Source organism: Molossus molossus, unplaced genomic scaffold, assembly GCF_014108415.1.
Source record: "Molossus molossus isolate mMolMol1 unplaced genomic scaffold, mMolMol1.p scaffold_m16_p_6, whole genome shotgun sequence".
Lineage (NCBI taxonomy): Eukaryota > Metazoa > Chordata > Mammalia > Chiroptera > Molossidae > Molossus > Molossus molossus.
Window position 1 is genome coordinate 64581841 of NW_023425399.1, and position 25583 is coordinate 64607423.

At 37.4% G+C, this 25583-nt stretch overlaps 1 protein-coding gene across 6 annotated transcripts in view; it reads right to left on the reverse strand.

Annotated features, from left to right (window-relative positions):
* The window catches only part of PTPRM (protein tyrosine phosphatase receptor type M), an 839861-nt gene that overhangs the window by 263722 nt on the left and 550556 nt on the right, over positions 1 to 25583 (reverse strand). For 3 of the 6 annotated variants that reach the window (XM_036244601.1, XM_036244600.1, XM_036244604.1), the window contains exons 12-14: positions 20671 to 20944; positions 19650 to 19686; positions 12770 to 12844 (exon numbers count right to left, since the gene is read on the reverse strand). In XM_036244601.1, the coding sequence (XP_036100494.1) occupies positions 12770 to 12844; positions 19650 to 19686; positions 20671 to 20944 (386 nt within the window). The remainder of the gene's footprint in view (positions 1 to 12769; positions 12845 to 19649; positions 19687 to 20670; positions 20945 to 25583) is intronic. The other 3 variants (XM_036244603.1, XM_036244605.1, XM_036244602.1) reach the window with 1 other exon arrangement.

Consider the following 25583-nt stretch of genomic DNA (forward strand, 5'->3'; position numbering starts at 1 on the left):
TTTGTTTGAGCTTTTAAAATAAAGCATGCGAATGTTGCATTTTATTCCATGATATATTGATTTTTTAATAAAATGATGTTTTGAATGATTTTCATCAAGGAGAGTGAATTCCCTTTTGAAAGCCTGGCGTTCAGTCTGCCAAGCACAAGGAAAAGTGGGAAGATAAGAGCTACAGTTCCACAAAGGAGAGCCAACTCTCTTCCCCTTGCCCTTAGGACAACCCTCCCAGAAAAAGAGGGGTCATTTGATCGAGCAGCTAAGCTAGAAAAGCCATGGCTTGTGAATAAATCAGACATTAAAAGCCAAATCCCAGATGCTCTCACATTAAAAACAATTATAATTCTAAAAGTATGTATGTGGGGCATAGGGTCAGTGGAAGGGTGATGTATATCATTTGAACATGTTAGAATTCAATCTTTTAAAAAAACTTTGGGCCTTCCTCTTGGCACACTGAAGACACTGATGAACAAGTCTGGACACTAATATTATCAAAAGGGCAAATAAAATGAGGTATTTCTGTTGAAAAGACTGCTTTTTTTTTGTTTTTCCACTTACAGGTCCTGACTTTCCCTGCATTCTTTTACAAAGTCAGTAAAGTATTTAAAATAAATACTTTATTTTAAATACTTTAAAATAGATTTATTTCTTGATATTTTCTTGATCTATCCTTGATATTTTCTTGATCTCTGCCTTTTCAACATCTGGCTGAGTGAAGACAATGAAGGAAATTCTGACTTCCTTTCCATTCTGATTAAATATATTTGATCACACTCATAAATACTTTTAAACAAACTCTCATAAATACTAAGTATTTTACAGTATTCTAAAAATACTTATTTACAAGTAAGACAAAGACAACCAGACAAATATCACACAGCAGTACATGGCCCCTTGTCACTGAATTTACCTCTATCCTAAATTGAAGTAACAGTTTTCTAAAGCAAGTAAAAGGATGAAAATCAAAATGTCATCACTGGTGTCTATCAACGGTAGGGTGGATTTCATGCTGTCCACTGGGGCAAAGAGAAAGACCCAGTGAAATGATATTGTCCCACAGTTTTGATAAATATCTTTAAAATAAACCAAATAATTTATATGCACATATGTGTAACCGATGGACATAAACAACAATGCTGGGGGGCAGGGTGAGATCTGGAGGAGGGTGTCTAAGGGGGAAAAAGGAGAAACATTTGTAACAAAAATAAATTAAAAAAATAAAAGAAAAGAAAAGGCAGAACACTGGGGAATTTCAGGTATCTGAAAATGCTTTTGAAATATAACACAATAAAAAGATACCTAGGGAAAAAAAAAATCCATGCCATTTCCATGCTTACTAATATTGAAAATAAATTTTTATTATAAGATTTAAATAATATATTTCTTTATAGAAAAGTTAAGAATAATTAAACTCATTAATACAAATTCTTTCATGCAAAAATCTTAAACTGTTTTTAAAACAACAGGCACTTTTCCCCCAGTATTTTGCATCTTTTACTGAAATCTTGGTTTATTTTGAGCTCAAAGCTTTAACCTCAGTATTCTTTTTGGACATGCACAATGCACCAGATTGTTAACAAAATTAAGAGGTAGATTTTCCTAAAGTACAAAATTTCAATTAATGCTTTCCAAGCCAGAAAGCTGCAGCGGTTCTCAACCTATGGGTCATGACCCCTTTGGGGGTCGAACAACCCTGTCTCAGGGGTCGCTTAAGACATAACAGTTATGAAGTAGCAACGAAAATAATCTTATGGTTGGGGGTCACCACAACATGAGGAACTGTATTAAACGGTCACAGCATTAGGAAGGTTGAGAACCACTAGAGTCTAATGCCTTAAGCAAACAGAAGGTAGTTAAATACATCATTTTCCTTTATCACACTACTGATAGAAAGAGAAAACACAAAAGAATATTGAAAAATTAAATTGTCTTTTTTGAAAAGCTTTTACATAGAAATCCTAAAGTTTATGTAGTAAAAGTGGAAAACAAAACTATGTCAGTGCTGTATACATCTTTAAAGATATATTACTTCTGAAACCAAATGCTTGACATTGGACTCAGTATTTCCTTCCACAAAATGACAGGGAAAAGGGGCCTGAATCTCCCATGGCAGTCCTGTATCCTCTCACCATTTTCTTGTAACTATACTGTTTTATAGATGAAACTGCCATAGCAGAGTGACAAATATAACACATAAAAGAACAAAAAAGGGCAATAAATCACTAGTGACACTACAGCCCATTAAGATGCATTCAGCTGGTGTTGCAGGAAGAATAAAAATTTCCTCTCACTTTACATTCTTTCTGGCTGGAAGGGAAATTTTAGAATCCTTAAGTAATCCTTATAAGAAATTCCAACCAAATTCTCTTCACACAAACTTTCTATATTAGGCTCCATGGCCAAAATACATAGCACTGCTACCTTGCTCACGGTTCAATAAGAAATGCCCAAGGCCAAGATCAGGCATACGAATTGTTCATTCTCTATCTGTATGCAATACTACATTTAAAAATACCAGGATACTTAGTTGGAAATGGTAGTTTCCATTCAGCCACTATTTCCAATAAACTGATTATCAGCTAAAATAAGAAGTTTGGCCATTATTACTTATAAGAAAACCTAAAGGAGGGGTTTTCTTCCCTTAATTTTACCTCAAGTTCTTTCAGAAATCAAAGCAAAGCTCTTGACACTGAAAGGTTCTGGCATCGTACAGACATGCCGTTTTAGAACAGCTGACTTCATATTAACTTAATCTATCTGTGCTTATTGCAAATAGTTTAAGATATGGTAAGTGTGTTGAAGTGAAATATATATTGTACTGTTTATGCTGGTCTTAACAAAGATGATAAATACAAGTTTCTTGAGAGCAAAGAGCACAAGTTACACTTCTCTGAATTCTCAACACAGCTAATTACATAGAAAGGTCTTCAAGGACACGGGAAGCTCTTCAAGTACAAGATGACCACGTCCACCCTTCCCGCCTAAAGCAGGGACAATGGATACTCTTGGAGCAGCACAGAGGACAACTCCCCACAGCTAAGTATCTCAAAGACTGCAAGGAGGTCACATGTACTTCTGTCAGAACCGCACTGCATGCACTTGCTCCGCTGTCCGAGGGGAGGCTGACCATCAGAGGTCTCTGTGATGTGCGGCCCTGCTGCACCTCCTGGACTCCCCATCTTCCTGCAGGTGTTCACAGTTGGGAGCTCCTGTGTGTTATTTTTTAAAAAGTGGTGTGGAAATTAGTCTACACCTACAAGGCAATTTTATCTTTTCATAAATGAACTCATTCCATTGGAAAATTATAGCTGGTCTCTGAGTGCCTTTTAAGTGCCAAGGGCTGGGTGGCAGGTTATGAAAAGTATAAAGATATATAAAATATGGCCCCAGTAGTAGTAGATAAAAATAATTCTACACACATTTCACAGTAGACTCAATTAACACTCTCTAATACAACATTTTACAAGTCTAATCACCGAAGTACTGAAAGGGCAGGGACTGCCCGTGGCTAAAGGTAGTGAGATGTTCTCACAGAATCCATATGTTCAAACAATATGGACTATGTTCTTTGTCAGTTTTGGTTCAGCTGCATACCTCAGTAAATAGTTCTCAAAATAAATGAAGTGCATATATTAGGCATGAGGCTGAAGGAAGCCATTTCATCTCTAAGGTACTCAGTGTCCTTTGATCTGTTTGAACCTGTCCCTTAAATTCCCTATCAAGTGCTCTTCTGTGCTGATTGCAGATTATACATAACCCAGGGCAAGTGCTTCAACTGTGTTAATTTCCTGGCATTTAGCTTTTCTCTGTTTATCCATTCACTCAGTTTTTTCTAGGTTAGAGGATGATGCTTGTCCATTTCTTAGTTTTAATTCTGTCTTTGGCCTTTTTCATCTCCCCTCAAATGTTTTTAGTGTGGCTGGAGTACACAGTGAATACTTGAACCTGTTTGCCCCTCTTGAAAACACCTCAACTGCTACCCACTGCTCCTGGGATCAAGACCAATGTTCTTAATGTCGGCCTCTTTCTGCCTGTACAACATGATTGCTCCTTATACATCCTTCTAGCCATGCTGGCCTTTGTGCAGTTCTTTATTCTTAGGCATATTATGTCACATTGCAAGACCTCTTGCATTTGCTGTGCCTGCCACTGACTGAGCTCAAGTTCAGTGAAGAATCCCATCATCTTCAAATTGTATCCAGTTGTCTGAGCTACTTATTGCGGCTAAGACCTGATTTCAGTTACATCTTCATCTTGCAGATAGAGAGCCCGAGGTCCACAGCAGGACAAATGCTACCTATCTGCATTTAGCTGCTAACTGTCCCAGCTTATTGCTCACAAAGGGTCCAAGGGTCCACCGGCTGGGTGACGGGCGAGGGGCTAGACACAAATAGGGTTGGTGTTGGTGGGTAGACCCCTCTCTGAAACAGTTAAAATTAAATCTCATGATAGTGCTAAAAGCTATAAAATACCTAAGAATAAATTTAATAAGAAAGATCATCACTGTTCATCTTTCAGTAAATAACTTTGAATACCTACTGGATGCCTAAGAGGCTACATTGGGAACAAGACAGACAAAGCCCTGCTCTGATCGCATTCCAGGAGGGAGATATAGTGTCATCAGGAAACCTCAAAAAGTGGCAGAGTGGTGGGCTAGGCAGTGGCTAGGCAGCAGACAGGGCCACTGCACTTCAGGTACTGTGGTCTATCTAGGTAGGCCTCTCGAGAAGATGACCTCTGTGCCAGATTCTGATTGTTGAGAAGGAGCTGGGAGTATGAAGTCTGGAGGAAGGAGGTCTCAGGCAGAGGGAGCAGCATGTGCAAACATCTGGCACATGATCCAGCATGTGCTTTAGAGAAACAGTAAGATCAGCACTGAGAGTGATAGAGTGATTTGAGCTCAGGACTCAGTGTGAGACCAGGGATGGTGCAGGCCCTTTATGCTGTGACTGGAAATCTGGAATTTATTCTAAGTGCAGTAGGAAACTACTTGGGGGCTTCAGAAGAGGAGCAATAGAACCAGACTTCAGTTTCAGGAAAGTCAGTCCAGCTGCTCTGTGGCAAATGAATTAATAAGGAGCCATAAGAGCAAGCTGGAGCCCAGTAAAAATGTTTCTGCAACGGTCTGTGCTGGGGTGGTAGCCGTGAGAGCGAGATGTTACTGAACCTTGAATATATTTTGAAGGGAGACCTGACGAGACAGGTTTATATAAAAACTTTAATGTTTATGACAAGATATACATAAATAAATAAATAAATAAATAAATAAATAAATAAATAAATAAATTGTACATATTTCCACAGTTATGATAATGTATACATTTAATAAGATTCCAATGAGAATCTCAGGGGCAGTTTTGGGACTTGACTGCCTACTAGACTGCCTACTATGCACAGATGGAGCTACCTTCTTGGTGCCTGGATATATTAGAAAACAGCAGATGAAGATTCCTGTCCTCAGAAGGCTTATATTCTAGAAGGCGGAGAAAGACAGCAGCACACATGACAAGTAGGCACAGAGGGTGACTGTGCTATTGAAAAGGAGACGGTAGCAGCGTGAGGGGACAGGCTGTGCGGTTTCATGGCAGGCTGCATCGTGAGGGAGGGTGCGTTCTCAAGGCAGACTTCAGGGAGAAGGCAGACCGGAGCCAAGACTGCAGGGGCTGGGGGAGTCAGCCAAGCGGTATCCGAGGACGACTATTCCAAGCAAGGAGAATGGGGAGGCGGGAGAGGGAAGGCCGACCGTAGGAGCATGGCTGCCATGTCCAAAGAACAGGGAGGTCAGGGTGACGGGTGTGGGATGAGGCAGGGGAATAGGAGAGGATTTAAAAAGGTGAGAGCGCCCATCATTTAAGGACTGATAAGCAGACATGGAAGCAAGTGGTGAGGGATTTTTGACAAAGAATTAGGAGCGAATCTTAGTTTTATTATACAATATCAGTATAATCAAAGATTATGGTAATAGATAAGGAAGAGACAAAGAGGACCACATAAATCTAAATGTGAAGACTTAAATATGACAATAGGGCATTTCAATTCTGTGAGAAAATAACTGTTTACTTAACAATTAGGGTAGCCTCCCTGGTTGTTTATCTGGAAAGAAAGCTACACCTCTCCCCTGGTCATACTCCACACCACATCAGTGGTAATTTTAGATGGGCAAGAGCTAAAAATCAGGGTAATGGATGAATAATCTGAGATATGTGAAGAACTTCTCAAATTAAAAACCTTGTGAAAAGAGAGGAAAATGGTAACATATTTGATTATCTAAAAATGAAATGTCTTTATGCCAAAAGAATGGGGATTGATAGGAATGTGTATGAACAAAAACAGAAGAAATACAAATAGCTAATAAACATGGGCAAAGATTCAGGAAAAGTCCTTCGAATACCATTGTCACCCACACTGGACCCAGCAGGTTGCAGACGTCCAGGGCAGGCGGAGCTGTGGAAAAGGGTGTGCTTAGCAGACGCTGGTAGGAGGGTGACCTAGTACAATTTGGGAGGAATGTAGTCTGGCCAGTTCCATATAAAAAATAAACTTGCCCTTTGACTCATATTTGGTAATTATTTAGAAATAAAAGTTATAATAGAAAGAACACAAAACGGTGTTTATTCCAGTTTGTTGTCATTGTTAGGGAAAAATCTGGTGAAAATCTGAATGTCTGTTAGCAAGAGACTGGGTGAATAGATCATAATATATCTATACTTCTCAGTCAAATATTAAAAAGAATGCCTTAGCCCTGACCGGTTTGGTTCAGTGGTTAGAGTGTTGGCCCTTAGACCCAAGAGTCTTGGGTTTGATTCCAGTCAAGGGCACGTATCTTGATTTTGGTTCAGTCCCTGGCCCTGGACAGGTCATGCAGGAGGCAACTAATCAATGTGTCTCTCTCTTTGATGTGTTGATGTTTCTCTCTTTCTCTCCCCCAACTCTATCTGAAAATGAATGGGAAAATATCCTTAGGTGAGGATTAAAAATAAACAAACAAACAAACAAACAAAAAGAATGCCTTAGATTGATATGTATTGCCTTGAAAGGGAATTCATGACATATTAAGTGAACAATGTAAGTTGTATAGTTAAATATATAGATGGTAGTGAAAAATCTATGTATATATGTTTGTATATTTTTACATACACAGAGAGAAAGTTGTAGAAGGTTCAAAACATGAATTAGGTTAGAATAAACATAGGGTGAACTTTTTCAGTATTTCTAATATAATCCAAGAGCCTAGCACAGGGTCTAGCACATAGCAGGTACTCAGGTAATACGTGCTCAGTGAATCAATGAAGAAATGAAAGAGTGTACATTCTTCCATAATTAAAAAATGTGTTCAGATAAGATAACAATAATATCTAACATTTGTCAAGGGTTTACTAAGTCCTTTACTGTTGATTTAACCCTGACATCAACTTTTTGAATGTAAAAGCTGTAATTCCTATTTCACAGATGAGCAAACTTAGGTTTGGAGATGCAAAATAACTTGTCCAAAGTTATTTGGACTCTGCTGTTCAGTGGCACAGCTAGGACTTGAATGAAAAGTAGTTCCTGCGGCGTTTCCATGGAACCTACGACGCAGCTGGAGAACCATCAGACCAGTCACTTTATAGGATTTCCACTTCTGATGGTCTACATGATATGGCAACTGATTAATGAGCATTTGAAGTCCTTGCCTTCCCTGGGTGGGAGTGGAGGCCAGTGTTCCACCATTGCGTAAGCAGGAGACATTCACTGGTCAGCAGAAAACATCAAGGTGGGTGTGATGGACAAAGTATACCTATCTAGTAGAATTAATCTGCTGGTTCTGCCATTCTCCAGTAATACCTGGAAGTATGGAAACAAGAGCCAAGAAGGCAGGCAATGGGATTTTCTCAGGGCTGGGGATCAGCATAATGTGTGGAGCCAAGGGGTACAGGTGTTAGTGAAAACCCAACGGAAAGGGCTGTGTAGGGAGTTAGGGCTGGGTGGGCCTGGGTGGCCCGGAATGGGGAGGAGACACGAGGGCATAAAGGGTATGTTCAAACAGACACTGAGGTCAAAGGACCCCAGGGCTCAAGTCACAAGGCCTGGATCAAACTTCTATCCCTCACTTAACTGAATAGCAGCCCTCTGGAGCCTGTGGAGGTGAGCATCACCCCTCTGCGTTTCCTTTTTTCAGAGAAAAGTGTGGCGGTGTCTCCCAGTTGGCTATCCCGAGGAGTCCGAATAGTGCCCGTGGGAGTCTTTGGCACAGTGTCCAGAACCCTGCAGTTTCTCTGTTAATACTGTAGTTGTTTTTCTTCCTCACTGGGGGTCTAGTTCAATGACTTCCATGTTTTATATTTTATGCTAAAAACTCTATATTTGCTTTAAGAGTGACATTAAAAAAAAAAAAGAACTTCCCTGGGATTTCTTTTTCATGATAGCTTTGCCTATACACTGACAAAATTTCTTTCTGTGACCAAACCAGCCAGACTCTTCTAAGCCCTTTTTGACACAAAAGAACATTTGTGTCCTGAGGACAATACACAGAAGTTGATCAAATGTCCTCACTTCCTGTTTCAATGTCATCAATCCATAAGTTACTGCTCTTCACAAGAAAAGGGGTGAGAAGTGACAAAACTGTCTCCTTGACCAAACGCCAGCCAGGCTCCTCGGAGGCCTTTCTCCACTAGGCCTCAACCGTGGTCTAGAGAGACTTAAAACAGTAGTTTCTAACAGCTCAATGTTGCATCCCTAGGGGCCCCTCGTTTCCCTTGAAGTGCCTGCTTGAGAAAACGTCAGGCTGCCCCAGCACCGACTGTCCAGGGACGGCCCACCTCCCCGCCTCTGGGGTCACAGGAGCCATTTGCTAGTTAGCAAACGCCAGTGGATTTCACAGGCACCAGCACACCCTCCCAGCTTTCCATACTTTTTCACTTCCCTGGCTCTCTGGAGTCCCTGTTTGCCAGCCCCCTTCTCCTTCATCCTCTGGGTAAAATGCTCAGTCACCTCTGTATTAGGGATGGAACTCAGCTCCATCACCTATAAGCAGTTATTGAATGAAATCTCTTCACCACTTTAACTAACATTTGGCTGTGTTTATCTTTGACAATACAGACCTATGCTACTTGTATCTTTTTCAAAACTTGGAACTTTATGTGGGAATAAATGTTGGCTAATTCCTTTTTTTTTTTAAGTACTAATTGTATCTAGCAAGTAATTCTATATGCTCTGAAAAATCGGATTTGTACTTGAATCCCAGGAGTCACTGTGTTTATAAATCTTTAGGACAAAGAGCTTATCATATTGGATGTATGGGTTAACTGAAACAGATAATTTTGGTTAAGGAACTCATTCTCCACAGCACCTCAGAGCTGGCTAGCTCATTAAATCATAACTAGAACTATTTTAATATAAAATAAATAGCCTAGACATATTTATAAAATTAACTAGAAAATCTTAAGAGAAATGTCTAGCATGTACAGTTTTTAATTTTCTTCCCAAAGCAGTTCTATATTATATGAAATTAATCACAAAATGAAATGAATGAGGTGGAAACCAGAAGCATTTCCAGTTTTTAGAATTTTCTCTGTGAGCACTTGAGAGGATTTTTAGGGTGGACAGAATTTTTATTCCAAACATATATTCTGTTCCCTTTCATCTCCTAAATCTAGTGGTTTAGTAAAGCATTTTCTAAAAACTGTGGATTATAACCCATTAGTAGGAAATGGATCAATTAAGTTGGTTGCTAGAATTTTTAAAAATGCATTAGAATAAGACAGAATCAAACAGAACAAATCTGAGCACATCTATTCAGTGAACAGCACTGCTAGTACAGTGACTAAATATTCTTCAGTTAAATGTCTGTGTGTGTGTGTGTGTGTGTGAACTGGGTGATGATGTATTCTTATTGATTGATGACAAATAGTTTAAGAAACACTCCCCAATGCAACGACAGCACTGCTTACGAAACATACTAGCATTCTACAGTCTGAGTGCATTCATTCAGTGAATTAAATCAGCCAATATTTATGAACACTTTTTGTTGTGTCCAGCACAGTCCTGTGCTGAGGTCAGCTCACCAGGGTGCTTGTGCTCTTTGGTGTTAGACAAGAGAGGGAGGTCCCATCTCTACCAAAGCAAACCTAAGCAGCATATACTGCATTCTGGGACAACAGGAACTACAGAGGACTCACTATCTTATCACAGTTTCTTAGTGTAAGTATAGCTTCAAATAGCATTTGTGGGAGCATGATGTCAACACCATTAAAACAAAATAAACAAAAACTGCTGAAGGCACTTTTGAATGTATCCCTCATGTATTTGTTTGCTTCTGGAAGGGACTGTGTTTATCTAGAAAACAAAATTACAAATGTTCAATGGGTCACAGGTATCAACTATTCAGACCTGTCCACTGACCATTTCTTAGCTGCTTGACACAATGAGAAAGGTTTTGAAACACATGTCCTTTCCCCCCATTAGGTACATAACTGTTGTCTTTTCTTAACTGCTAAATGATAAGTATGATAGTAATTTTTCATTCACAAGAGCAGGTGTATATATATGTAGGTTGTGATATTATTATTGCAAGTAGGCCTGATGCCAAGAGTCATCACAAAATAAAACTCTTTAAAAGAGTTAGAAGATCTATACCTCGTACACAGAAGGTGCTCAATAATTGTCAAATCAGTGATTGAATGAAGTCTCAAGCTTCAGTATGACTCATGAATAAATCTGTTAAAAGACAGTGTTCCTGCTATGCTATCAAAGTTGTTGGCTGATGCAAATGGAAAATGCAGAATATTACTTGGTTTGAATTTATCTGGGTAAGATTGGCCACTGTTAAAGCCAGAAGTAAATACTGAAAAAAGAACAAGAGTGATTTTTTTACTGGTCTTTGAGGCTTATTCTAACATTCGATTATTTTAATCCCTAATAAACCAAAGTAAATGATGGAGATCATCTATAGCCTTTAAAGGAATGGCAGCCCTGTATTGAGCTATGCATATGTCCTTCGGAGACTAGTCCCAAAATAACAACACACACGGAATCTGCAAGGCTTATGAAAGAGACTGATTTATGGTATCTTCTTAATCCTGCAAGGTTTAGAGAAAAAACTATATTCAGAAGTTTCACTTACTTCATGTCTAATAAATAGCATGCTTAATTTGAAGGCAGCAGATTACAGGTAAGGCCCGAGAGAGGGGCTATTTAGCTATATTTCCCATAATTACTAATTTTATGATAGTGAGGACAACCCAGTTTTAATGATTGGCTGGCAAGACTGGTGCCAGCAGAGACACAGTGGCTTCAGACTTGCTGAGGGATCCCAGGTTACCTTCATGATCAGTACCTAACTCTACACAGAGTGCCACAGGCCAGTCCTGAAATGCAAAGGTTTGAAAGGGGAGGACTTATGTAAGAAAGACACTATTGCTTAAGTACTTCTGTTGGGACGAGCACTTCAGAAGTTCAGGATAAGAAAGAATCTATAACAAGCAGAATTTTAATCAATAAAAGAAATATGCTTAAAAGAAACTTGAAAGCAGGGGAAGCAGAACTATTAATAAGTTTATAGCCTGTAGGCCTGAAACAGAGGACTGAAAATATGTACAGAATTCCAGCAGAGAAAGAACTGGAATTATCCTACATTTCTTTACCTTATAAAGATTAGTCTACAATTTTCCTGAGTCTCAGAGGCATTACTTTCCAAAATAATAGGCTCACAGAACTTAAACATTTATGAATTTTTGCTTTTCTTTTCTCCCTTAAATGTCAGGGTATATTCCTTAGTTTCATACATATAAAACAATTGCTAGAGTAGAAATTTTATGGAAAGCAGCTGTGTGTTTCCTACTCAACTTTAATCAGGTCTATACCACATGCAACAAAACTATGGCATCAATGATCCTTTGGAAACCAGAATTTGAGTCCTGTCCTGTAATTATGCTAGAAATTGTGACAATGGCCAACTTTTGTTGCAGGACAAAAGTTTGTCTTCTGGGGTTTCTGACCACTCACCTGCGATCTGGAGTACTTTACTGGACTCTTTTCCTATATGAGTTTATACAGATGGCAACACACTTTGAGAGACAGTATGAATAGGCAAGCTGATTTATCTTGGTATAAAGAAGCACACAGTTCAACTCCATGACTCTAAGCCATTTGGTTTTTAAAAAATCCCCTAAATTATTCAGTGCATTTGACTTGCAGATGCACCACTGCTTTATAGAAATACTTTGAAACAAGAATCTAAAAGGAATGCAGTCAGCTCTGCTCCAGTTGTATGCACACCAAGCTATTAGAAGAGCAGCACCCCAAATAGCTTTGTGTGGTTTCAATTCACAACACTGGCAGACAAGCTTCTGTGTTACTAACCATGTGTGCAAACTAGATCCTACAAGGTGAAAAATGAACCTCTCTCACCCTCAAATCACAACACCTCTTTAGCTTAATTTGGATTACTGTGAATTCATCTTTATGGATTTTGTTTGAAATCCTGTTTGATGTCATTGCTATTGCAAGTCTAGTAAATTTCATTTCTATATAACATTAGTCTAAAAAGGAACATACCAACAGACGAACACACAATGGAAACATGCAGTGGAGTTGTGCTTAATGCATGGATATATATGTGCACAGAGAAGAGGCCAAGCACACCACTTCATTTAATGCGGGCACAGGTCTGTACCAAGAGTCTGAAACATTGTAAACAAGCCTTAAGCAAAAGAGGAAATGTAGAGGGGAAACGAAGCTGAGAAAAATGAGCAGGAAATGGGCAAGATGACTCATCTATACTTGAACATCTGACCTGTCAGTTGGTCGTCGCCTGCGGCAGGGGCGATGCGAATGTAAGGTGTTGTAAGCTGAGTCACGATTATCGCAGCTATGGCAAAGGAGATTCCCAGGTCAGCATGCATGAGGGAAGAAAAAGCCAGACTGAAGCTAGGCTAGCAAGGAGAATCTCGATCAGTATATCACATTGTCTCAACTTTGTTCCAACAACAACAAAAAGAGAAGGAAAGAAAGAAACAAACAAACAAACAAACAAAAAACCCCATAGCAAGGTGTTGACTTTTCTGAATTCTTTTCCCTTAAACAAGGTTTAGCCAGGCAGTTAATTTCTAACTATGACACAGTTAAAAGGTTTGGCTGAGATTTTGGATAGATTAACTGAAGAAAAAAGTGAAAACAAACACATTAGTCCTAAGTAAGTCTCTACCGTGAACAATGTTTCCAACTGCTATTGAATATGATGTATAAAAGATTCATTGCTAATTTTGATATAAACTTTAGGCTTTTAGAATTTATTAGGTTTTTAAAAATTCTGCTGCTTAAGTCACAATATTTTCTCTTCTTGCTAAAATCACCTTTGTGAAGAATATTATCCTCTTTCACTAAAAGTGTTTCATGTAGAAAAACCTCTCCAATAACTAAATTTCATGTAGAGCATTTTTATTTAGGAACCTCATTTTGCCACATTAAGGGAATGAAAAAAATGCATCTCAAAAGCACTGGTGAGAAAAATAAAAACAAATCACTGCCTTTGCTATAGTTGTCATGGTCTACATGTGACCAAAGAAATCATTCGGATTCTTGAAGGGGACCAGGTGGACTTCTGGTTTGCCTGTGGAGCTCAGTAGTTATGTTTAAATGGTTAACAGTTATGACACACAGATATTAAAAAAAAAAAAAAATTAAAACATCACTACTAACATGATACAGCTGGAAAATGATGCAAAGAAAAAATACTGAAAAATTAAGGACAGGCTTATATGAAAGATTACTAATTTACACGGAACAGCCTGGGTGCTATTAGAAATGTGGCAGCGAGTAAGGAAAATAGATCATCTACCATCTGCAGACAATTAAACCCAAAACTGCTGCTGCATAATATTTTGAAATATCCCTCTGCATCGTTCAAACAGTGCTGCTCCTTATAACTAGACAACTGCAACAACTGGGCTTAAAAGTGGGATAATCATCTTTCACACATTAATGAAAACTTTCTAGTCTTGCTAAGTAAGATGAATAAACTAACAGTCTGGTCAGAGAATAAAGAACTCCCAAGATCATTTTCTTGATATGACACAGTATACAATTCTGCATACTGATATAATAAATTGTGAACAGTAAATTGTTATTTCTCAAATTCGTCAGAGGTGGATACCAATTTCAAATTTATACACATAATATTTGCCTGGTCATAGACTACTGTTGTTCAACCAACATTCCTGTATGGTTTTTTACTGCTTACAGGAAAATTGTACCTACCTATCTACTTTTGAGAAAAATTGCCTTATACAAAAACAGAGCAACTATACCATACTGAGAAAAGTAAACAATATGAACAAAATGTTACTTGAAAATGGCTATGATGGGCAGTCTTCACAACTGAAAAGAAGGCTAACTGTAATCTAATATTCAAAACTCCCATAGAAAACATCTATTACAGATATCAGGAACGATTTTTATGTGATCGTTATATTCTGCATTGTAAAGTGTTCAATTGTTGTCAGTATTTTTAGTTATAAGGAAAAAACTGGGTTATGTTACAAATTATTTGAAAATAGCAGTCAGCTAGACCACTGCCTGCTTTTGCAAATAAAGTTTTATTGAACAGTCATGCCTGCTCACGCATTGCCAGGGGCTGCTCTTGCACAGCAATGACAGAGCTGAGCAGTTTGTGAAAGAGGCCATCTGGCTCACAAAGCCTAAAGTATTTACCATGTGCTTTTTACATAAAAATTTGCTGTCCTCTGTCTTCAAATGTCAATAAGAATGCATTAAAAAGAAGATTGTTAACTTTGGTAAACAAATTCCGAAATTCCAATCCTATGCTTTGAAGATACTTCTGGTGCTGATAAGTTTAGGGTCTTCCTTAGGTATAAAGTTTTGCATGGAAGAGTAGGAAATGCACTTAGTTATCAGACTTCCCAAGTGCCATTTCAGTTGATGTAGTGGGATCCTCTGGAATTGGATGAACCAGTCTTTTGCTCAACTGGGCTTCACGTGACTCTAGTGTTCCTTTAAAAATGAGTTGGCATCAAATAAATTTGGGCAATATATAGGGCTGAATAAAGTTAAACAGATTTTTTTCCTTAGGAACTTTCCAGGGGCCCTAATGTACTCATGATGTACATTATGAAGACTATTTCAAATCAAGAAAATATTGTCTCTATAAAATGCTGAATGACAAATCTTATCATATTTATGTTTCTATTTCTAAACCCATAGCTCAATGAGGGCAGATTAGCATATGAAAGTGGTCTTACTATGTAATTTGTTTTCTCCTGCATTGAATATGAGAAATTAAAAGGAATCTTAATTAGCTTTACATCTTCACAGACATTCTTTTCAGCTCTTTTGTCAGAGTCCTTTCATTCTGCAGCACTGTGGTCTCGAAAGGACAGTATTTCTTTGAACAAAATGGTGAACGGATAAACAGTGTAGAGAAACTTCTCAAGGAGCATGGAGATTAAAAAAAGAAACATTCGAGTTTCTGAACACAGTTAGAAATTGTATCAGAACAGAAATCTTTCAAAGTTTCCTGAAGGGCTTCCTGCAAAGCATATGCACATTTCAGTACAAATGTAAGTTAAATAAAATACTAAACTTAAAAATAGTGAACACATTTTGCACAGAAAATTCACCTTAAAACATAACATTAGAATAATGACTTATTTTCTTTTTGTTTAAGGTTTATGGTCTGACTATTATACTACTTTGGAAAGAATTTAGCCTATGTTTGCATGCAGTTATTGTTTTGATTTCTAGCAACAATGCTGTCAGCCAAATATTAGCATCGAAAGAATTAACATACATAACCTCATTCCCCATTCACTAAAAACAAAGAAATAAACAAACAAAAATCCTCAAAACCTTTATGAACTGAAAATCTTCCAAATTTAAAAAGTGATGTATTTATGTATCTGTACTTGGAAGTCTCATAGATCATCATACTGTGCCTAACATTTTAGGTACCCAAATAATTTTATAAATAAATATATAATAAGAAAATTCCCAACTGGCTATATTGTCAAGGAGAAACACAACTGGCACCATGTTACGAAAAATATTATTTTTTGAAGATTAATAAAAAGTATACATTTAAACTGATTGTTATATCAATTAGAATGAATGTACGTCATTTAAGAAATCTAATTTACTAACGGATGGATTTTGATTTTTAAGTGTATCCTGTCAGTTTAGAATTGATCACCAACAAAGTCTTCCAAAACTAGCATAAAAACTATTTCAACCTTAACAGTTACTATAAGGCAGCCATACGATATGTAAAAATTAAAGAAGATGCATATACTTATTGCTAAGACACAGTTGGTCTAAATGGTCTTAAAAAGAATCCAATTATAAAAATGTGAATGTGATTAAAAATAAAAATAAAAATTAGAAAAATCTAAGAATAGCTGTATTTACTCTACTGTACAGATAAAAAAGAATCTTATAATTGGGAGGGTAACATCCAAACATCATGTATATTCTGTTGTATGGTATCTTCATCTCAAGAGACAGAATACTGTCATGAGTTTGCCTATAGTGAACAATAAAAATACAGTAACATATATCTGTGAGGAATCTAGATGTATAAATTAAAGAGGATACATAAAAATATAGGGAATCCTCACACTATAAAGATATGCAATAACATACCTTAGGTTTTTGCCTGTGTCTATTTTTTATGAGGCTCTATATTTGAGATGATTAGTGTCAAAATATACCATTGGATTATGATTAAAATAAGCAAAACATTAAATTTATAAACACTATGAAATATATCTTTAAGAGACATATCTATACTTGAAATTACAAATTAGTTCCTTGTGAAAAAATATCCACCTCCATACTTTTTATATAAAGATACTACTTGTCAACAGTTGTTTCATGAGAACATTGAAATCTTTATAAATTCAGACCATTGCTTAGGAAAATGGTTTAGTGTCTGAAAAGTCAAGCAAGCCACCACACTGTGAGCAATATGTGGTAAAAACAGGGTGCTTGAACTCTTTTAAATCTCAAACATCTTTAGTACATGGTACCAATAAAGTTATCAGACCTATTTCTCTGTTATGACTAAGTTGTCAAGATGGAAATAGTTCCCATGCTGCAGAAATGATTCTTAGTATGACTAAGAAAGATGGTGTAATTATAAAGATGGTGAGACATTAGGCTGTGCTGTAAAGGGAAGTAGCTGCACTTGTACATGTAGAAATTAATAAAATAAAATAGTACCAAACAGGGTAGTTTCACCGGGAAGGAGAATATCTCCTAAGGATTCATCCAATATTATGATTTTATGAGTAGAAATGACAACGTTATGTAAGTAATATTAAAATTTGTTTCTCTTACCCCTGAAGAGGTTATTTGGATAGAGTTTGTTGCTGTGTAAATGTTTGCAAATGACTCAGAAAATATGAGTGGGGAGTATTTAGTCAATCAGGTCATCTGATTGCCTAATCATCCTTGGGTGAATTGAAAAACAAATTATAATATTGATTAAATCTAGCTGTTGGAAGAAAATGATCCAAATCACTATTTAATTCAATCTATTGTGAAAACAGCAAACATCAGATTGCCACATTTATTAGTGTGTTCTTTATATAATTATTTAAATATGTAAATGAACATGGTGACAGATATTTCATTGTTTTCAGAGTAAACTGGGCAGTGACTTAATTCTAATAAAGAGGAGGACAGCTACTTATACAATGCAGTACTGTAACTGGCCAGAGGTTCTGTGGGGTGAAAGCCACGACATACAGTGGAACACCAGGCGTGGGAGTCCAAATGCTTGGGATCAAGACTAAAATCACTGATTATTAGCTGAGTGACCTTGGTGAGTCAATATGTCTCCCAATATGCATTTTCTTAATATTAAAAATAAAAATAGCAATACCTATCTCCTTTCTCACAGTAATGTTAAAGAAAAAAATGAGAATGTGTGCATGAAAGGGCTTTTCAGCTGTGATGTTAGACATAAGGCATTATAAATTAGGTACTCTGGAACGGGGTCTACTTTTTGAGACCTCAACAATATATAAAATTCAATAAAGCAATTTGAACATGGACAATGACCTGGAGGTCTCAGAACATCAATATGTCATTCAAGGGCCTCATAATACTGTAAAAATTAATAGTTAATAGCGTATTACAGTTTACAAAGCCAATCAATATCTTTAATTTCATTTATTTATTTATTTATCTATTTATTGTTTTTGTTAATCCTCATAGGAGGATATTTTTCCATTGATTTTTTTTTTTTTTTTTTAAATAATGTGGAAGGGAGGGAGGGAGGGAGAGAGTGAGAGAAACATGGATGTGAGAGATACACATCGATTGGTTGCCTCCCGCACAACCCTGACTGGGGCTGAGGATTGAACCTGCAACCAAGGTATGTGCCCTTCACCAGGAATCAAACCCATGCCCCTTCAGTCTATGGGCCAATGTTCTAACTGCTAAGCCAAACTAGCCAGGGCAATTTCATTTATTATTAACTTATTCCTATAAATAAAGGCACTAATCAGGTATAATATATGAAGAACTGAGTATTTTAAAATCAATATAGTCTTGAAATAAAACTATAAGGACAAAGAAAATACAAAGGGGGTGAGTACCTCACACAATGCCTGGCACATTAACATGAAACCAAGAAATATTTGTCAACAAAATGAATAAAAAGATCAGGTATCTTCATAAATAAGAATTCTGTGAGAGTTTTGAAAATGCAGATGGACATCCATAATATACTCAAACTACGCTGCCTGACAGTTAAACAACGACAACAAGAATATATTTTTATTCAACAGAACTCATCAAGTGACTACTACCTATGACCTGATCAAATCTAGTGGCACAGACCCAATGACGCCTTCTTGCCATCATGTCTAAATTAAACCACACAGAACCTGCTCATTGTCACAGGAGTGTCTGAAGGAGTGCATTTAACTACAAGTGTTAATTTATAATGCCTCATTGAATGCAGAATTTTACATTTCTCAAAATTTTTTCTCATATACTTCTACAGGTGATGGCTAAAATCACCCTGCAAGGGTGACAGGATGACATGACAGCTTGGCACACACAGAGCTGCACTTTCTTGTTTAAGAGGTGCTATGTGATGAGCTTGCGGGGTTTGCCCTAGCCATTTCCACAGGTCATCTTCCACCACACTTCCCAGGCACTGAACCAAGCCTGCGGAACAGATGTCCCACGATAACATCACCTGGTTACTGGATTCAAGGAGACACACATCATCAGTAAAAAAAAAAAAGGCCCATGTAGACTCTACAGAACTACTATAACTAGATAATTTCTTAAAAATGGCAGGTAATATTTTACTACTTTGCATATGAAGATTCATTAGATATGGTAATACTACATGTGGTACTATGGTTTAAAAAATGTGTACTGAGATCATATAAAATTTTATTTTAAAAGAATTTTTGAAAAGATAACCATTGAACACTGCTTGGAACACAGCGATATGATTTATTTTAAAAAGTATTTCAATGTTACTGTTGCCATTTAATGTAAACTGCCATTAGATCCTAATAATATATACATGCACACACATGCACACATTTCAATGAAGTTAATATTTCAAGAAATTTTGAAATACCCTCTAAAATCTTGAAAGATATAAATTAGGAGAGCATCCCACAATTTCAACCTACCTTTTGTGGCCACTCGAACACAGTCTATTTTGGTTTCCTGTGTCAAATAAAGAGGGATAAAAATCACTATTCATGTTTTATTTGAAACAAATGAAAGTCTCTGCAGTTCTATTTAAACACTGATAAGAAAAGGTCTCATTGTGACATTGATCACATGCTGGTACTCCTTGATCCAAGCTCAGATACACCTTCTGGCCCCAGTGCCGATGGTGGTGGGCATTTCTGACACAGATATGGAGTGAGTAGCTAAACACAAAATGCCTCTGCCTGGTGGCCCAGGCTTCCTCCTTCTCCAGACCCCTACACACTCCCTGCACAAGCACTACTGGAGAACTGTGTGTCCCTGACTTCCCCCCTCATCACAGGCAAAGACAATTCAGTGATGGCACCCAGACCCATGCTGTGAAGGAGGCAAACCACTGTCGAATCTGGAAAATCTGCCCTTCCTTCTCAGGACACTTTACTATCTTATCAGAGTTCTGTATTGGTCTGAACAGAAAAGGAAAAAAAAAAATCAGAAATGACCAAATAGTTTTTATTTTGTTAACATCTCATCTTTCTAAGGCTGTTTTCTCTTTGAAAAAAGAAGATACCCAATTTAGTCACAGTTATAGGAAGCATAAACTCTTGTGGATCCAAAGAAATGGGACACAATATGCTGAAAAGACAGATGTTGTGAATCTCACAAAATCTTTAATGAGCTGAATGCGTGCTGCGGCTATACTATTTTCCTGTAAAATAGTAAGCTAAGCAGAATTACTAGTCAGCTTTTGGTAACAAGTAAAAGCTGAAAATATAAACCATCATGATGACGATACATTCTGTCTACCAAAACATATGTGAATATATTCATTTTTTTCCATAAATTTCTCTAAGTGAAAAAAAATTTTTTAAAAAGAAAAAACCCATTTATTTCAAGTAAAAACACACCAAAACATAACTATTTCTTACTACTTTCTTATTCTATGTTCACATTAATAACCCTAAATAGTCTAAGTAAACAGCCATCTATAAAACTTACCCCATTGGCTCTACTAGCAGCTTGGAAATAGATTCTATAGCTTTTATGGGGGAGAAGGGGAGTGTTCCAGTATCCACTGTATGTCTTGTTATCACCAATAGTAAAAGGCTGAGCAGCTTGCAGGCTGTTTGCTGGGAATTCTGCAGCAAAGTAGTACTGTGAGTTCAGGATGGAAGCATTTTGGAAGTGAATCGGCACTGGGTAGCACTTTAAGATTTCTGTTGTCTTTTTAGTTCTTCGAGGACGTTCTTCTTCAACAACTATTTGGTAGACACTAGAAAAAAAGAGAATGATCAGTGATATTTTATGATAACTAAGCAGATGCCATATCCAATTGCGCGGAGCCACAGGATATCCAAACTAAAGAATGCACTGCCTGGAGTCAATAATAGGTGCTTAGTGCCTAAGGGCCACGCACACCCGCTTGCTCAAGGAGCAAGCTCTTCATCTTTCACAGAACTCTTACCCCAAATGACACGATTTACTGAGGGAAACAAAATTCACATAATTACAAAAGTTATATATAACAAACTCTGCTGTTTATGTGAGCAGGACACTAAAAAATACTTGTCTCACATGTGATTGAAGATGAATTTGTAGGCAATTAATCCAGTTTACATAATAAATGGAATTATATTAACTTTAAGTTTATTTTTAAAAGGCAATGTATTATTTTCGTCCATGACATTTGTATGAATGCATGGGAAGTTTTAACACGTCACAAAATGTAATGTGCAATGACTCATGTTAACTAAGGTTTGACTTTAATATTTTCTTATATTCCTTTGTCCTTCCCCGTATTCAGTCAGTGGAAAGAGATGGCATAAGAAAAGCAGATAAAAAGGATTGGAATTTTAAAGGCCAAGACCTTGGAGTTATAAGCAGTTTCTAAGAGTAAATCATGAACAGGGCTACTTAAATTATATACAAAGATAAGATGAAAATGATCATCCTTTGAAGATGCCTGCAGGGATGGACCCTACGGAGGAGGGCCTCTCCCTCATGGCCCCTCCAATGTCTTTGAATTTGGAAGCAACCTGAGGAGCATGGAAGAAACCTTGATAGGACAAACTTATTTATTAAGATTTATACATTTACTAGAATGATGAACATTTGTGCAGGTTGGTTGAAAAAAGTTTCTGATACTGAGAAAAACTAAATCTTGACAATAGCTTTCAAAAACAAAATCTAGATTCGACTGAAAGTCCTTCTGGCAAAGACAAGTATCTTTTTCTTCCCATATCAGAAAAGCACTGTTTCTCCACCGAACTATGCTGTCATCCCAGAGTTGCTTAGTATTGGGTACCCAATAATGCCTACCATGTCTAACAGCCTGTCCATGTGAACTCTGAATCTGTACTCAGTGAAATCAGCTGTTTCTGGAAGTGCACCCACTTAGAGCACGAGTGTAATGCAATGCAACTGCCCTTCAGTTTGTAATTCTGTCTAAACAAAAATCAATTGTTGTAGAACATCAAAATGATTGCTCAGTAGACAGGTAGTCCAGCATGTTTATAGTGATGTAAACTTGAAAGAAAGAAAAAAAAGAAACAAAGAAATATAACTCTTACTTCCTAACATCAGAGACGTTCGGTCATATAGATGCTTTACCAAATCTGGTAGAGTGCTCACTGCATGATGGATCCAACACAAAAGAAAGATGATAGCAGTAAAGTGAACTTTGATTTCTTACCCCTTCTCCCTGACTTCTTACAGCTATAATAAGATATGGCTACTTTAAAATATATCTACAGCTTGGCTGGCAGCTCAGTTGGTTGGAGCATTGTTCCATGCACCAAAAAGGTTGTTGGTTCGATCTTGGTCTGGGAGTGTATGAGAGACGACGATTGATGTTTCTCTCTCACACTGATGTTTCTCTCACCCTCTCCCTCTTCTTCTCTCTCTAAAATCAATAATATATATATATATATATATATATATATATATATATATATATCTGCAAATTCCTTGAAATTTCTCCCATCAAGAAGTGGGTTGGCACCTGGCCTGTGTGGCTCAGTGGATTGGGCGTTGGCCCATGAACTGAGAGGTCCTAGTTCAATCCCAGTCACAGAACATGCCTGGGTCGCAGGCTCAATCCCCAGTAGGGGGCGTGCAAGAAGCAGCAGATTGATGTTTCTCTCTCATATCAATGTTAAAAACATATTAAAAAACATATTAAAAAAAAAGAATAGGTTGGCCAACCTTAATGCCTTAATGATGACATTCAGCACACAGAATGTAACAGAGGAATAATGTAATCTCAAGGCTTTGATCAGAGAAGGTCATACATCTTCAGCCTAGTCCCACAGGGAAGCTAGCTGGAAAAAGAAGCCAGCCACCATGTTAAGTGGTCCAATGACCCCGAACCTCCCATGCTAGAGGGGCCACATGTAGGCACTCTGCTTGGCAGACTAGAATAGCTCCCAGCCAACAATCAGAATCACCGATAGCCATGTACGTGCGCCATCCTGAAAGGCCACACAGCTGAGATTTCAGATGACAGAAGCCCGTTAGAGCCCTAAGTAGGAACTTCCCAGCCATGCTTGTGCTGGCCCACAAAATCATGGCAAAACAGAAAGGTTGTTTTAAGCTACTAGGTTTTGGAGTAGTTAGATATGCAGCAAATATTAACAAGAGTATCAGGTCACAGAATATTAAGAGTAAAGGGTCAAGGTCAAAGCAAAAGATAATACCACTACCACAGATGACCAATGACCCATGAAGAAGTTTAATCTAGTATGGCAATAAATACAAACAGCATTGAGAAAATGTGCCTGTTCTCTTGCAATGTCTTTAATAGGGGTGGGAAATCGTGGCATGTGCACCAATCTAGGCTCTAAGCCTAATTCTGCCAACAACTGAGGTTTTACATTAACTTCTTTGGGTCTTATTTTTTTTTCCTATGAAATAAGAGAACTAGATGGATCTCTATGGTGCATTTTATATTTTTTATTCATAATTTTTATTCAGCATACAATAACTACTATCACAAGAGTGATACATCAAAAGAATAAATTGCTTTGCAAAGGGATTTTCCATTAAATAAAATAATTTTTAACATTGGCTCCTCCTACCAGTCAGCTTTTCCAATTTATTTGTTATATGACATGATTTTCAAAATTTCACTTTAAAAACAACTCCGGGAAACCCATATACTACACAAGTGGAAATATGAAGATACATGAGAAAATATTTACAGGAATTATTCTATAGAAGAAGTGGTAGGCCAGGTACCTTGCAAATGCAGGTTATTTTTTAACAGATTAAAAAATTATATATATATATATATATGTATATATATATATATTTTTTTTTTTTTTTTTTTTGAGAGAGAGAGAGAAACCCACTTGTTCTACTTATTTATGCAGTCATTGGTTAAATCTTATATGTGCCCTGACTAAGGATCGAACCCACAACCTTAGTGTATTGTGACGATGCTCTGACCAAATGAGCTATCAGGCCAGGACTCATACAGTTAGGTTTTATTTTCCCATTTTACTGATGAGAAAACTGAGGGTCAGCGGGGAAGTACTCATTCTCTCTGGGGCACAAAGCTCATTAAGTAGCAGATGTCATATCTTGACCATCAGCAAGACAGTACTAGCATCGCCTGTTAAAATTTCTGGTTAAGACACTCGTGAAATGCCTGCACCATAGGCATCTTCACTTGCTTATGTAAACGCAACCAACACAGTCCCTGTCTACTTCCCCATAATCCATTCATTTTAAGTAATGTGTCAAAAGAGTCTTTCTCATTTATTAAATAAAAGGAGTCATAGATGGTAATTATACCTTTGACCTCAATTCCTTCTCCCATCTGTATTCGTGTCATTAATTATTTCCAGGAAGGACATTCCTGGATTCTGCAGTGATACCAGCAACTGGCTGGTGTCCTCTCCAGCTCTGGATTCCTCCCAGGAACCACCTTATCAAAGGCACACAGATAGTGATGACTCACTTCTCAACCTAGAGGAAGCTCCCTCATGATTCTAACTCTGCTAAAAGATTAGCAGAGCCACTTCTGGACTTTCCAAATGCCAAGAGCTTGAATTCTCCTACAACAAACATCTTTTCCTCTCTTCCTTCACCTTGGCAGGGACCCAAGCTTGTTACTTAAGTGCGGTTCTCCTCAAATCTTTTGTCACTCTTAGCAGATGACCCTACCTCATAAAAAGTCTGAGATCCTTTCATGAAGTCTCTCAGGGGCTTCCAATCTGTTCCCTCATTTTGATGTACTCTTGTTCTGCTCCAAAATGACAAAACATGTTTTCTGTAAAGGTTTTGAGTTGTGTCCTTTTATTGACATTTTTAAAAGTCTTGTAAGTTCCTAGTGGAGGAGGGCTATGATTTAGTCATTTCTAGATTTCATGACACTTAGAATGAAGTGGCCATGAAATACATATTTTCAAAGCATAATATAATCCCAAAGTAATTCTATTCTCTATATATTATATGTAGTAGTAGAGAGGAAATAACACTGTATTCACAAATATGCTTTGCTTTACTAAAATTCAATACTAAATTTATTTTACTGAATACCCAAGGGCTAATAGAGGAGGAAATTACCATGAAAAAGGTTTTGTGATGAGAGGATGCTGGCATGACTGTAAGTTTATCCTGGATAACCCACAAATAATGAACTGTGAGAACCAAAAGCTGCATCTCTGCTTTCTCTACCCTTCTCTCACCTCCATTTCTCCCTTTCCAGCCATCTTTTCCCCAGCTTTGCTAGTGTGTATGCTGTGCGTCTGTTTACTAATTTAATAACTAAGTATTTTTGAGCACCTACTATGGATCAGGCACTGATAGACTTTAACTAGAACATTTTGACATTTAACATTCCCTAATGAAAGAAAATTTTGTTTTGTAATTTAAATACCATCTAACTGTATGGATGAATAAAATTCATT